At 38.4% G+C, this 13,992-nt stretch overlaps 2 protein-coding genes across 3 annotated transcripts; one reads left to right on the plus strand and one right to left on the minus strand.

Moving 5' to 3' along the window:
• The first annotated feature begins 317 nt into the window (after positions 1 to 317).
• On the plus strand, positions 318 to 7,426 carry LOC125823490 (type I inositol polyphosphate 5-phosphatase 12-like). 2 transcript variants are annotated; one of them, XM_049502865.1, is made up of 12 exons: positions 318 to 821; positions 1,585 to 1,933; positions 2,688 to 2,940; positions 3,030 to 3,843; positions 4,422 to 4,546; positions 4,738 to 4,822; positions 5,014 to 5,179; positions 5,284 to 5,324; positions 5,409 to 5,676; positions 5,855 to 5,978; positions 6,067 to 6,427; positions 6,791 to 7,426. In XM_049502865.1, exons 1-12 carry the CDS (start codon positions 318 to 320, stop codon positions 7,142 to 7,144), a joined length of 3,444 nt encoding a protein of 1,147 aa, XP_049358822.1. In that variant the 3' UTR covers positions 7,145 to 7,426. The 2 variants fall into 2 exon arrangements, with proteins under 2 accessions (XP_049358822.1, XP_049358823.1); XM_049502866.1 differs by having other exon boundaries at positions 701 to 821; positions 5,406 to 5,676.
• A 593-nt stretch (positions 7,427 to 8,019) lies between these two features.
• Positions 8,020 to 13,992, minus strand: LOC125823495 (ankyrin repeat-containing protein At5g02620-like). Its single transcript, XM_049502873.1, has 3 exons — positions 12,797 to 13,992; positions 10,228 to 10,637; positions 8,020 to 9,120 (listed from the first exon to the last, which is right to left on the minus strand). The coding sequence occupies exons 1-3, from the start codon at positions 13,239 to 13,241 to the stop codon at positions 8,260 to 8,262; spliced, it is 1,716 nt and encodes a 571-aa protein (XP_049358830.1). The 5' UTR covers positions 13,242 to 13,992; the 3' UTR covers positions 8,020 to 8,259.

The following is a 13,992-nucleotide window of genomic DNA, read 5'->3' on the forward strand; positions in this document are numbered from 1 at the left end:
AAAACATAAATGTTAGTTAACACAACGGTGACATACTTAATAGATAAAAAGAAAAATAAAATGAAAATAAGTTTCATGTCCGTACAATTCCTTGTCCTCAAAACCACCTTCCGCTCTCTCCTCTTTTCTTCTCATGCATGTTCACTATACCCCCTCCCCCCCCCCCCCACCCACATGCTCTCCCTTCTTCTTCACACATTTCTGTCATATCCCCATTTTTGGATCCTTTCCCTATTGTGTTATCTCTTCTATAATTGTTAAAAAAAAAAAAATCAAATCTTGATTCTTATATATAATAGTACTAATTCCATCTGATCATGGACGACGAAAAATTTGAAGAGGATGAGAAAAAAGCATTGGAAGGCCTTAGCAATGCGCCAATTACACCGCGTAAAAAAGTACATTCATACAGCCATCAGCTTAGGACCAATACAGGAACTCACCATAAACGTTACCATCAGTTTCGTCATCACAGCTTTGATATTCCAACTAATTTCATAGATAACAATAATAATAATGATCATCATGGGTTAATCTATAACGATGAGGATTCTTCTGATGACGAAGATTTTTATCCTTATTCTACTTATAGTAATGCTAGTATTACTACTACAGCTGCAGGTGCAGGGCAAGTGTTTGATGCAGGTAATTTTGGGCCAGCTGTCGCGGAGGATGAGGGTATTGATCAACAGCGGCCGTTGCCGGAGTTTGTTGGAGGTGGTGGTGGAGTTGGGATCTTTAAAGTACCAACTCGTGCCTCTGTACATCCATCACGTCCGTCTTGTCATGAGCTCAGGCCACATCCCCTTAGGGAAACTCAAGTGAGTAATTGTAGTTAATACATTATATATATCAATCAATCCCAAATTAGTTGGTGTCAAATGATATAAATTCTAAGCTTGAATAACACGGACAATTTGTATGAATCAGGACCTATGATCCGGCCAAAGGGTATAGAATATGGACAATGGGTGAATATTCATGTACTACTCCTTGATCGTCCCCAATATGGGGGGAGGAAGATAGCTAGATTAGTCGAAAGATGGTAAATTATGAGTTTAAGAACATAAGGTGTCCTTACTTTTTCGGGGGAAAAGAAAATGCCTCGAGCCAATCTTCCAATGCTAGGTGCCAAAATGCTAATGTAGTTTTAAAAGTTGCTTCTAATCGAGTTCTATCTTTTCTTTTGGTTTATGAATTTGTTTGATATTTAGAACTAAATGGAACATAAGTTAAAAGTTTTATTGTTAGTTTAAATATTCAAAAACTATAATCTAAAATGACGCAAGTTCTAATTGTGTCTACTTTAAAACAACAATGTAATACATTTAAAAGTCTTAGTAGATCCCTTTACTTGTTTCTGTGGAAATGACATAGGATGTGGAAGAGAAGAGTAGTGACGTATTCTAGGATTCATTTGTTTCTTAATAACTACGTACTGTTCAGCAAAACTTTCTCAACTTTGATGTCATTGATTGAGAAATGAATCAGAAACAGAAAGGGTGTTTGTGTTTATTATTTAACATTCTTAATTTTATGTTTGTGTGTTCAAAAATGTTTTCTTTCTTTTCGCCAATTATACAGGTTGGAAAATTTTTGAGGACCATTGCCTGTACAGAGACACAATTATGGGCTGGACTTGAATGTGGTATAAGAGTATGGAATTTTTCAGATCAGTATAAGTCAGGAATGGGAATTGGTGAAAGGGCAAGGAGAGGAGATGAGGATGCTGCGCCATTTCACGAGTCAACAAGTACATCACCCACATTATGCTTGATGGTTGATAGTGGGAGTAGGTTGATCTGGAGTGGACACAAAGATGGCAAAATTAGGTCTTGGAAGATGGACCAATCAAGTGAATCTACTTTCAAGGAAGGCCTCTCCTGGCAGGCTCATCGTGGTTCTGTTCTTTCCATGGTCATGTCTTCTTATGGTAATATATCAACTCATCCTTGGTCACATTTGTAATTCATTTATGAAAAGAAAATTATGATTCCCCATCATTGTTTATGATTAATCAGCCTATTGAAATTATTGTTTGTGCACATGTAAGCTCCTCTTGGTTTTGGTAGCTACAGTTGGGATGTATCATTTGGAGTTTCTAGTTAGCAACCCTTAGAAATTAGGCGCAGGAGAAGGAAAATGAGTTTATTTTCTTGTAAGAGTAAGGATATTTTATTTCCGTTGTGGTAACAATGTTGATTAAGATGAGGATTTTGGATCCTAACTATTTGTGCGTGAGATGCTGAAAATGATGGAAAGTTTCACTTAGGCATTCAAATAACTTTGACAGAAAAAGTAGAAGAGATGCTAGGGCAAGTGTGCTTCTCGATATGTCAGAGACAACCAACCAGCCAGTTATCTGGACCGATAATTAACCTTCGATTTTCCCTTTTTGCTGATTGCACACAAGGTCTCTTTGTCATTCAGCTCCATAGTTTCACTATAGCTGTAAGTGTTTTTGCAAGTCTTGCAATAATTATCAAGAACACTTGTGGAATGCTTATTTTGAAGTTCAATTTTCCAGGTTATAACCTGAGCTTATATTCCTTAGTTTCCTCAAGGTCATTAATTCATATATGTTATTTTGTCTTACGGGTGGCTGAGAACCTCAGTTGTTAGCTAGAAATGTGTTGCTTCGAATTTTTCGATGGACAAGGATCATGACAGTTTACTTGCATATCCAGGTGATATATGGTCAGGGTCCGAGGGTGGTAACATTAGGGTTTGGCTATGGGAATCTATTGATAAATCTCTCTCTTTATCACCTGAAGAAAGACACATGGCTGCTTTACTTGTGGAACGGTCAATTGTTGACCTTAAGAGCCAAGTTACAGTTAATGGTGTTTGTAACATCTCATCTTCTGATGTGAAGTGTTTGTTATCTGATCATGTAAGAGCAAAAGTGTGGGCAGCTGGATCAGCATCCTTCTCATTATGGTAGGTTCCTCTATATTTTTCCATCTGAATGATTATGTGTGCATAATAAATTGTCACTCCTAATTACTCTGGTAGTTGGGAAACTGCAGGGATGCACGGACAAGGGAACTCCTTAAAGTTTACAATGCAGAAGGTCAAATTGAAAACCGGGGTGACATGTCATCAGTGCAAGACCAAGCAACGGAGGATGAGATGAATGCCAAGGTTGCAACCAAACCTAAAAAGGAAAAGTCACAAGGAAGTAGCTTTTTGCAGAGGTCACGTAATGCTATAATGGGAGCTGCAGAAGCTGTCCGTCGGGTTGCTTCAAAGGGGGCAGGAGCATTTGCAGAAGATAGTAAAAAAACAGAAGCCCTTGTGCTTGCAGCCGATGGAATGATTTGGAGTGGGTGTTCAAATGGTTTACTTGTGCATTGGGATGGAAATGGCAACCGTTTGCAAGATTTTCATCACCATCCTTGTGCTGTTTTAAGCTTATGTACTCATGGTTCTCGGATATGGGTTGGCTACATAAGTGGGATGGTACAGATGCTGGATCTTGAAGGAAACTTGCTAGTTGGCTGGGTTGCTCACAATGGGCCTGTAGTAAAAATGGTAGTTGGGGATAACTATCTTTTCAGCTTGGCTACTCACGGTGGTATACGTGGATGGAGTCTTGCCTCTCCAGGACCTATTGATAACATAATACGGCCAGAGTTAGCTGAGAAAGAACATTTGTACACTAGAAAAGAAGATTTCAGGATTTTAGTTGGCACCTGGAATGTCGGTCAGGGAAGAGTTTCACAGGAAGCACTAGCAGCTTGGCTTGGTTCCACAGTTTCAGATGTTGGAATAGTAGTGGTTGGGTTGCAAGAAGTAGAAATGGGAGCAGGTTTTCTTGCAATGTCTGCTGCAAAAGAAAGTGTAAGCTATTTCACCTTCTATATGTTATAGGCAGTCCAGCTGTATAAGAGATTTTAAAACCATATGCAACTGGTAGTTGTGTTGTTTGAACATGGATCCAGGAAAAAAAAATACTCCATCCATTTCTATTTTTATGTGTCTTAGTTTGACTAGCATGAAGTTAAAGAAAATTAGGGAGACTTTTGAATCTTGTTGTCTTAAGCTTAAGGTGTAAACTGTAGTAAGACATATAAATTGAAATAGAGGTATTGGAAACTTGATCAATTTGTTATTTAGAACAAAAGAAGTCAAGAATCCCAGTAGCTGAAAGAGTTAACAGGTTTTGTCATAAGAGAATGATAACATGTTGCAATCTTCAAGTAGTTCTGCCCTATTTCATTGATCTGTCTCCTTGACCCTGTGTCTCTACTTGCTCAGCTAATCCCTGAAACATGGCCAAGAGATTGGAGGGCAGACAAAAGTTAGCACTAAGATGCTCTACTATAGATGCATAATTTGGCGCACATGTGGATAGTGTGACCTTATACTTCCCTAGTCTTGAGTCATGTACACAGCATTATCACTCATGTCAACTGTAGGTAGGACTGGAAGGAAGTGCTATGGGGCAATGGTGGCAGGATGCCATAGGTAAGGCATTGGATGAAGGATCAACTTTCGAACGTGTAGGATCAAGGCAACTAGCTGCATTGCTTATTGCTATCTGGTAAGAGCGTGCGGAGGTTACTTTTAGTGATCTGTTTTCTCTTTGTAAGCTGAATTCACCAAACTATACCTCCTAAGAACTACATTCTTCATAAAGCTTCAAATTTCTAGCTGAATTTGAGTGATATAGTTCTACCTTGAGCTCCAATTCCTACTTATTTCTCATTTTCTTCATTGATGACCTATAATCAGGGTGAGGAAAAGTCTCAGAAATCATGTTGGAGACCTTGACGTTGGAGCAGTTGCATGTGGTTTAGGACGTGCAATTGGTAACAAGGTAGCTTTCTTTCTGATGTTTAACTTGTATTATTTTCAAATGTTTGTTTGTTTACATTAGGATTCACACCACAGATGCTCAAGACATAGAGCTGTCAGCTGCTTGTTCTACTAAATTATTGGTTCTTGCCTTTGTAAAGGAACGATGAAATGGCTTGTATAATTCTGGCATGTTACACATTTACAATGCAGGGTGGAGTTGGTCTGAGGTTAAGAGTATTTGATCGAATAATGTGCTTTGTGAACTGTCACTTGGCTGCCCATTTGGAAGCAATCACGCGTCGCAATGCTGATTTTGACCATATATATCGAACAATGTCCTTCACTCGGTCTTCTAACCTTCTTAACAATGCTTCTGGTATGCTGTGATACCTGCTTTTCTATTGCACTGCTGTATTCTCCACGTATTTACTATGGCTGCTTTACTCTTCTGGCTTGCCATCGATCCTCCTTTTATTGCAGTTGGCGTCTCATCTGCTGCTCAAGTGCTTCGTGGTACAAATGTATGGATGTTCATTTCCTATAGTTGTTTGTCAAGTGATTTTACATTCTAATGTTGTCAAGTGACACCTTCTCATCTACAACAGGCTGCAGCAATTAATCCTGATGAGGGAAAGCCTGATCTTGCTGAAGCTGACATGGTGATTTTCTTTGGTGATTTCAATTATCGTCTTTTTGGGATATCTTATGATGAAGCAAGGGACTTTGTTTCTCAAAGAAGCTTTGATTGGCTTCGAGAGAGAGATCAATTAAGAGCAGAAATGAAAACTGGTAAAGTTTTCCAAGGAATGCGTGAAGCAATCATCAAATTTCCTCCAACTTACAAGTTTGAAAGGGGGAAACCAGGATTAGGAGGTAAGGTATATTTGTAATGATATAGAATGTGACTGAACATCTTAGTTTACTTTCATTTTGTTTAGAATGGCAAGGGTTTGTTTCAAGAACTAATTTAAGATTGTCCTTTGTGAACAGTCCTACATATTGCATGGACTTAACCAAAAGCATTGACCATACTTTCCATTTTCCACTTTAGGATATGATTCTGGAGAGAAGAAACGAATTCCAGCTTGGTGTGATCGAGTATTGTATCGAGACAGTCGGACAAGCCCTACAGTGGAATGCAGTTTAGGGTGTCCTGTCGTTGCCTCTATTATTCAGTAAGTCTTTTTGCAGGGAGGAGGGGTGGGGGTGTTCTTCATATTTACTTCTCTTGCTTCATCTTGAAACTTCTCTGTTATATGATAGGTATGAGGGTTGCATGGAAGTAACAGAAAGTGATCATAAGCCTGTAAGGTGCAAGTTTAATATTGAACTTGCTCATATTGATAGATCAGTAAGGAGACAAGAGTTTGGGAAGGTTTTCCAGAACAATGATAGAATCAGGTCTGTACTGAACGAACTACGTTATGTCCCAGAGACAAATATTAGCACCAGCCAAATTGTTCTACAGAATAATGACACATTCAGCTTACAAATTTCCAACAAAAGCAGAGAAGACAGAGTTCTCTTCCAGATCACCTGTAGTGGTCAGTCTACCACCAAAGAGGATAGGCAAGCATCAGAGTATCATCCCAGAGGTTCCCTTGGTTTTCCCAGATGGCTTGAGGTGATTCTTCATTTCCTAGACGCTCTTAGTTTGGGTTTATACTTTTTCATCCTACAGGAACAAGGAAAACAGGTCCTTTTTCTCTTGGTGGAGCAGTATTACCTCTTCTGGAGTCCCACATAGTAGGTTAGGAAGTTCCGAGGTTACTAAAAGAGCCTAAAATGGTGAACTTAGATTATAGGCTGTCCCTTCATTCTGATATGCATAAACTAGTTAAATCTGACCAGCCAAGCAACTCCTTTTTCTCTTAGTTGATGCCTTATCTATTTGCTTTGTTAGTCTCTTAGCTTTAACACGTACCTTTTTGGAACTGAAAATGGGCCTTTACTGCAAGCAATTCCATCTACTGATTTTCTGATTCAGGTCACACCTGCTGCTGGCATCATCAAACCTGATCAAGCTGCTGAGATCTTAGTTCAACATGAGGATAGCCAGTCATTAGAAGATTCTGTTGATGGCACTCCGCTAAGTCGGTGGTCTGAGGATACAATAAACAAGGAGGTGACTTTGATGATCTTTATTAAAGCCAGTCAGTCAACTGAGGCAAGAACATATCAGGTACATGTGCGCCACAGCTTCTCAGCAGATGCACTTAGCGTTAATTCAAAAAACAGTGGAAGGAGTAATGAAGGAAGCTCCCATCATAGGTCCACACTCAAACATGCTGGGAGTACCTCGAATAAGAAGAAAGACCATCAAAACATTCGGGTTCCTTGATAGCTACATGAAAACCTAAGAATCTACAAACACAACTGCAGCACCACGGGGTTCCAACTAGTTGGATTTTCTCAGCTGTCGAAACTTGATAGGATCTCGATGTAAATAATCATATACAAATAGTACAAAAGCTCGAATACCAGCTCAGAAAATATTGGTAAAAGCTGTGAGATTTGCTCATCCATTTTTTGTGAGAATCAGGTCCTAAATACTGTTTACATTAATACTCTTTTGGACTGAAGATTTATGACCAATTTTGCATAGTGATCACTGGAAGGCTATTTGTGCCTCACCAGGAGGAGAATTTGTTTTTGCCATTGAGCAGAAATGAGTTGAGAAAAGTATAAACTGTTGCCTATTCTGTACTATAAACTTGCTATTTGGTTAAGTTCCGAGTCACGAAGATGATCTTCTGGTGCCTTATTTTCTCTGCAATCAACACCTTGTATCCAAAAGTAGGTTAATTAAGATCAGGAAGAAAGGGAACTATGGAACTAGCTCACCATTGGAGCTTTTCCCCAGCTGACAGAAAATTTCTACCAAATAAAAGAAGTTGGTAAAGGACGTAACTTCATTACCAGGAGAAATAGATATGATGAATTATATCATACATAATAATTTTAAGTACATTACTCTACAGAGTTTATTATGTATACGCGAAAGCAATTCAATATCAGCCATCCCCACCTTCCAGTCATATACCAGCAATCTGGTACTAGTAACTCTAGGTTGATAGTAAACTCCATGAGAGCTTGCAGTCAAACTATTAAAATTCATGCAAAGAATACCGAAGGATTTGCTAAAGCCTTCATCTTGAACTTCTAAGCAATATGTCACCTCATTTGTGCAGAAATTCAGTGGCTGCAGGAAATCCATTTAGGGGAATTGTGCAGATATGCATCACCTCGACATTATTGCAGTCTATTTGAACTATCTCCTCATCTGTTCCTAACTCGTAGATCCTTTTGTTCCTCGAACAATTTGGTATCTGATGCCATTGATAGAAGTTCATCAGACTAGAGGGTTTAGAACCAGCATATATTCACTTATAGTGCTATCTACAAAGTTCCAGGTTTGGTGCCTCGGGCAGAAATTTATCTGACTTTTATTTACTCCTATACCGCATACATCCTCTTGTAGTTTTCACCGTAAAGCTCTGTATCTGATGCCACAGACATCGAGTATGAATGTGAATGAGTCTCGGCCCTCCTTATACTCCTCATCCTTGACTCTTCTAGCCTATGCCGAACCACACAATAGCACATGGATCCTATAGTAGTGAGCATTATGGTGCTACCAATGACAGTTGCATAGATGGCAAGCCCTCTTTCCTTCTCTCCAACCACCACATAAGTAAGTGAAATAAAGGAAATTGAAATGGAGAGGCAAGCTGCCCACATGAGCTTGTTTATCCAAAACATAAGCTGCTTCTTTGCCTTCTGTTCAATCACGACCACAGAAGTTTGTACCACCACAACAGCAATGGAAATAAACAAGGCCATACTGTCAAACAAGAAAAATATTATGAAAGATGCTTTCCTGGCTATGTGTGCTTCGCCGAGCGAAACCCCATCTTTTTTCTCCTCAATATATTGGCCAGGTACAGTGAAGATGGCAGCAAAAGCTACAGTAGCAATAAGGACAGCAACAACTGTCGCATTGTTGATTGCATTGTTAAGACCACTAATGTGGAGTTTTTTCACATTCTTTGCAATTTTCCGCACTCTGAAGCCAGTTTGACGACTGTGTTGGAGTTGGGACTCCACATCATGTCGTATGTCACTGACAGTCTGCTTGAGCTGCTTTGCAGCAGTTGGAGGCCTCCCATCATCTTTAGAACGGGTAGCTCCTGCCTCCTTCAACATGGAGACGAGCTGCGGAGATCCAGACTTTTCTGCAATATCAAGAGCTGTTTCTCCAGCCTTGTTGACGGCATTGAGATCGATGCCCTCAATTGATATTAGACATTGTACCATCTGCAATTACGTTAGTTTAGTCTCAAGTTAAATGCTAAACACAAAGTGCACTGAATATGCTGTTGGATTCCTATATTAAACCTGGAACATCATAACATCATATTCACCCATGAAGTCATAAAAATATATAGGTAGATTGATTCTTTTTTTTCCTCTATGCGAGTAGTTAATCTCCAGGCACAAGGGTCTGGTTGGTTTGGATTTATACTACTCACAAGTCTGATTGTTTATTGTAAAAGAATCAGTATAAGAGTTATTAACTATAGCTTTTCAACCAAAAATAAACTTTATCTTTAATTGAATTGATTATTTTGTCATCGAATAATCACACTATCTTTTAAAAGTAATCAGAAACAGTTTTGATGATCCAAGCGAACATGCCGTAAGCATCTCCACAAAACAAGCTTGCCTTTGCAAATTCACTTGCGAGCTACATTGCCATAAGTAATATCATTACTTCTGCACCATCATGTTCAATTAAACAACAGTGATCTAGAAGTTCGATAAAAGAAACAGAAGCCCAAAAATTGTCTCTTAAGTAGTACGTAAGCAAGAAATCCTTTGCTGTTATGGTAAGTGGTACCTAGTGTCAGCTTTCTTGTTTTCAGGCAGCATCGAAGTCACCAGCTATTTAAATTAGCTTATTTTGTAGATATCAGGCTTATCTGGGAAGAGAAGACTGAGATGCAAAAAGCACCTGAGAGGGAAAAAGGGAGTTGAAGTGACAAATAAGCAGCCGACTGCAGAATTTTTATCAAGTCTTCATTGAGAAAAAAAAATCTTATTTAGGATTTTAGGGTATAGTGTTCATATGTCACCTCAACTTCCCTTTCCCTCTTCGATGTTTCCTAAATATGCAACAAATCTCCATGATTCATAACAAGAGACTTCATCCTGTAAACTCAACCCACCTTTTCAATGTGGTTCACAAAATGAACAGTTTTGCGCCAATTTAGAAGCATTAGACTTCAATTTATTTTTTTGAGATAAGCATTAGACTCAATATATAAAACACATATCACCAATTCGCCTGAAACACATTAAAACACTCAACTTTTTGGGAGTTGCTAGTATACAAGAAATAATAGATGATAAACTAAGACCAACCTGTGGCCGCCCCTTTGTAGTCGCAACATGAAGTGCTCTGTTTCCTTTGTTATCTTCCAAAGCCAATACAGCAGGATTTGGCTTGATTAATTCAAGAACAATATCAAAATTTTGTCCCTTTACAGCCATGTGCAAGGCACTTTGGCCTTTTGTATCTGTTCTAAAGCCAATCTCAGGATCCTTGCTTAGAAGAGCTCTAACTATTTCCAAGTGCCCCATTCTTGCAGCTGTATGGAGAATAGTCTTGCCATTGTTACGAGCTATCTTAGCAAGGTTTGAATCGATCTCCAGAAGGAGATTTACTACATCAAGGTGTCCCTGAGCAGCTGCTGTATGTAAGGCTGTAGAGTTGGCTGAATCCGTTGTCATGACTAGGTTTGGAAATGAATGCAACAGTTCTTTCAGTACCTCTGCAATGTAATCCAGAAATCCTTTTTAGAGAGTGGATATAACAAAGGAACATTCTAATTCCATTTTAACAATTGCCACTAAGAACAAGTTTCAGAAAATGACAAATGACCCGAAACAAGCATTTAAGTTTGCTTCAATTGTCATTTCTAAGCTTTAATATACTCGAGCCACAGAAAGCACAAACTAAATCATACATGTGATGGCAGATCCAAAACGTGAGTAGTGGTGTAAAACTTAATCTTCCCTTTTTCTGATAAAGTAAGCAAGCTTAATCTTCCCTTTTTCCTGATTAGTAGTAAATAAGTTTCCTCTTCAACTCCAAGGAATCTTAAAAGTTCATTTCTTCATTGGTTTTATGTTGGAAGGTTGCCCCCTCCAACTTCTACACATCCTGACTAATCCATAGGTACCTGCTATCTGCTACCTCCCACTAGTACAAGTGTTGTGTAACACTATCCACCAAGGCTTAAAAGGATGAAAGAAATCACCTAACTTTTTTTTTGCCCTTGCTAGGATTTGAACCCTGATCCCCCACAGTCCATTCCAACTTCATTAACTGTGAATTACACCCTCGGATAAAGAATCTTAAAGTTCAAAAACATTTCATAAACTAAGGTGATATAGCAAATGTAGCAGTTATTGAGCGAAAAACAACTGGGGAGCTAATCTAGAGGATAAACTGTTCAAGATCAGCCTGGTCTGGTTTCACGAAATCTTATATCAAGGTCACGCTTTATCAAGATACTCAAACAGATAGGGAACTTAAGAACGAGGATGAAGAAAAAGGATTTCCTCAAGTTCAGCAGACAAAAAATGAAGAATTAGTGTTACCAATTCTAAGTGAATAAGAGAATCCAAAAGATGTCATTAGTCATAGCACCCAGTGTTGGTTGACATAGTAATTGGATATGATGTAGTGATGATGCCAGGAAATTCTGGCATCATTTGGTTCTAGAAAAGCAGTAACACCCATGAATGGCATGGCTAATAGGGAGTTACCTAGAGGATCAGGAAGCAGCAAAAGAAGCATTAATGCTGACAAAATTTAGGAACCTGTTGGTGAGTGGCAAAATAGTTGCATACGTTTAGATAAAAAAGGATTCACAGAGCCCCCAAAGAATGACAAAATCTTGTACTTCATGGGCTAGTAAAACATCAGTTTCAGAGGAATGCATTACGTCCATTCCATAAGATTTATCTTTGAACATAATTCCCTCAAAAAATAAACTAAACCACTTTCTGATGGTTTTCCTATCAAACAAATAGATATTTATTTAAATATTCAATCATTGTTTAAGACTTCTGACCTTTTTTTATGTTTTGATGACCAAGATATTTGTCTGGGTCAACCCTTAGGGCCAACCGCAGCATTCAAAACTCAGGGTAATGTGCAATCCCCTCTCCCACGTAAATACAACACTTAGTTCGTCGGCTTCTGACTATTTTCTCTTAACATGTCATTAGTCTGAAAGGTAATTTAAATCATTTTATGGGATAAACATGTATCACTTTAACTCAATTATTATTCTTACTATTTTTCCTTTCAAAATTAGTACTGGAAAAAAGGTTTCAGGAATGATTGTATCATCACAGAGTTTTAAGTAGTTGATGTAAATGTACAACTTGATATAATGATCTGGAGAATATTCAGGATGCATCTTTCTTCGCTCAAGCCATTTTGACTCCTTAGGCTAAGAATAAAAGTAAGCGCAACTCAAACCCTTTCAACTTGTATCACCACCTTCAATGGTATCACACACACTACTAGATAGGTCCTTATTATCTTCAATGCTCACAAGAGGTAATTTACGATTTGTGCAGATGTGAAAATTACCGTCTCCGAACTTAGTCTTGTCCTCTAATTGTAGATTTACAAAGAAGAAGATGGCTCTATATTACAAGTCTTCAAGTGATAATATGTAGGGTCTCAGCATCTAGGCTTGTGGAAACATATTTGTAATTATCTAGTCTTTTACTGAAGCCATAAGTAATCTGCTCTACAGCAGCTTAAGGTAAAGGTTTAGAAGCTAAAATCAATGATGAAAATTGCTCCTAATGTGGGTCAGCAGCAATTATGACATGTGAAGTAAAATAAACATACACACTATCTCCATAAAGCATGCAATATGTACAAGAAGGAATGCATCATAAGACTCACCAAGATGACCCTGCTTTGCGGCAATATGGAATGCATCAAAACCATTATTTGCCAGAATAGAAGCTGTCTGAAGGTCTAAATGTTTTAACAACTCTGCAACAACCAAACTATGGCCATTCTCTGCCGCAACATACAGAACTGTCTCACCCTCCTGGTTTTGCTTAGATAACAAATCATTGGTGCTTTTGCTATGAACGATTTCTTTCACCTTGCCAAGGTTCCCTGCTCTAACTGCCAAGTGAAGTGGGGAATCCCCTCTTTTCCCTGGTGATTCCTTACCCCTTTTCCTCTCACCACCACCAAAGCTCAGCTGCCTCTCCATCGCTATCCGAAAACTTTTCTGCTTTTCCATCAACCCTCTAAAGCTCTTCTGCTTCTCCATCGTCCCATTTCGAAAACTCTGCTGTTTCTCAATCACCCCATGAAAGCTAATCTGCTTCTCCATCACCACCACCCCAAAATTCAATCCCTTCTTTTGTATATCACTAATTTATCCAGACAAATTCCCAAACCCCTTTTCCCACTTTCAAGAACTACAAAGCTTGAAACTTTTCATCATCATCATCAGCTCAGTTTGTTTTTTAGATTCTAACTACCAAGAAAACCCAAAATCAATGAAACCACCTCCATGAAAATCAGTCCAAAATATCAAACCAAAAGTCAGAAACTCTAATCTAAGATGAAACCTTGGAGCTCAGAAAACAAGAAATTCAAACCTTGAATATGGTGGGATGATGAAAATTTTCAGCTCTTACAGTAGCTCCAAAACATCAAAAAGAAACAATCTTTATCTAGATTCCCCAAAACAAAACAATCAAATTACATCAATAGTCAAACCAAACCAGTAAAAAGACAAGTTTTCTCCCAAAAATAGAACTCAAAACCCCATTCTTGATGAACCCCAGAAGCTAAAATGAGACAATAATGGTGACAAACCCCAAAACCAACCAACAGATTCTCTACTCATTAAGAGCCAGATGATGCAAATCTTGAAAAAACAAATCCAAAGTAAAGATTAAAAACATTGAAACAAAAACACCATCACCCCATGTGGGATATTTCAATTCACATGTAATAATAATTGTAGTTTAAGCATCTTGTAACAGTTACTCAAAGCAATAAGTATAGTTATTTTACTTTTCTAGAAAGTTAGTCTCCACTATTATCCACCCAATTAAAATACACCAAAAAAAAAA

Source organism: Solanum verrucosum, unplaced genomic scaffold (assembly GCF_900185275.1).
Source record: "Solanum verrucosum unplaced genomic scaffold, falcon-dt-bn FXZP01000012.1, whole genome shotgun sequence".
NCBI classification, from domain to species: domain Eukaryota; kingdom Viridiplantae; phylum Streptophyta; class Magnoliopsida; order Solanales; family Solanaceae; genus Solanum; species Solanum verrucosum.

Excerpts from the sequence above, each read along its gene's own strand:
- LOC125823490 (XM_049502865.1), top strand. The coding sequence starts at position 318 with ATGGACGACGAAAAATTTGAAGAGGATGAGAAAAAAGCATTGGAAGGC. Across the intron at positions 2,941-3,029 it reads TCAGCATCCTTCTCATTATG|GGATGCACGGACAAGGGAAC; the intron begins GTAGGTTCCTCT and ends GGGAAACTGCAG. Across the intron at positions 5,180-5,283 it reads CCTTCTTAACAATGCTTCTG|TTGGCGTCTCATCTGCTGCT; the intron begins GTATGCTGTGAT and ends CTTTTATTGCAG.
- LOC125823495 (XM_049502873.1), bottom strand. The coding sequence starts at position 13,241 with ATGGAGAAGCAGATTAGCTTTCATGGGGTGATTGAGAAACAGCAGAGT. Across the intron at positions 10,638-12,796 it reads CGCAAAGCAGGGTCATCTTG|AGGTACTGAAAGAACTGTTG; the intron begins GTGAGTCTTATG and ends ATTACATTGCAG. Across the intron at positions 9,121-10,227 it reads CTACAAAGGGGCGGCCACAG|ATGGTACAATGTCTAATATC; the intron begins GTTGGTCTTAGT and ends ACGTAATTGCAG.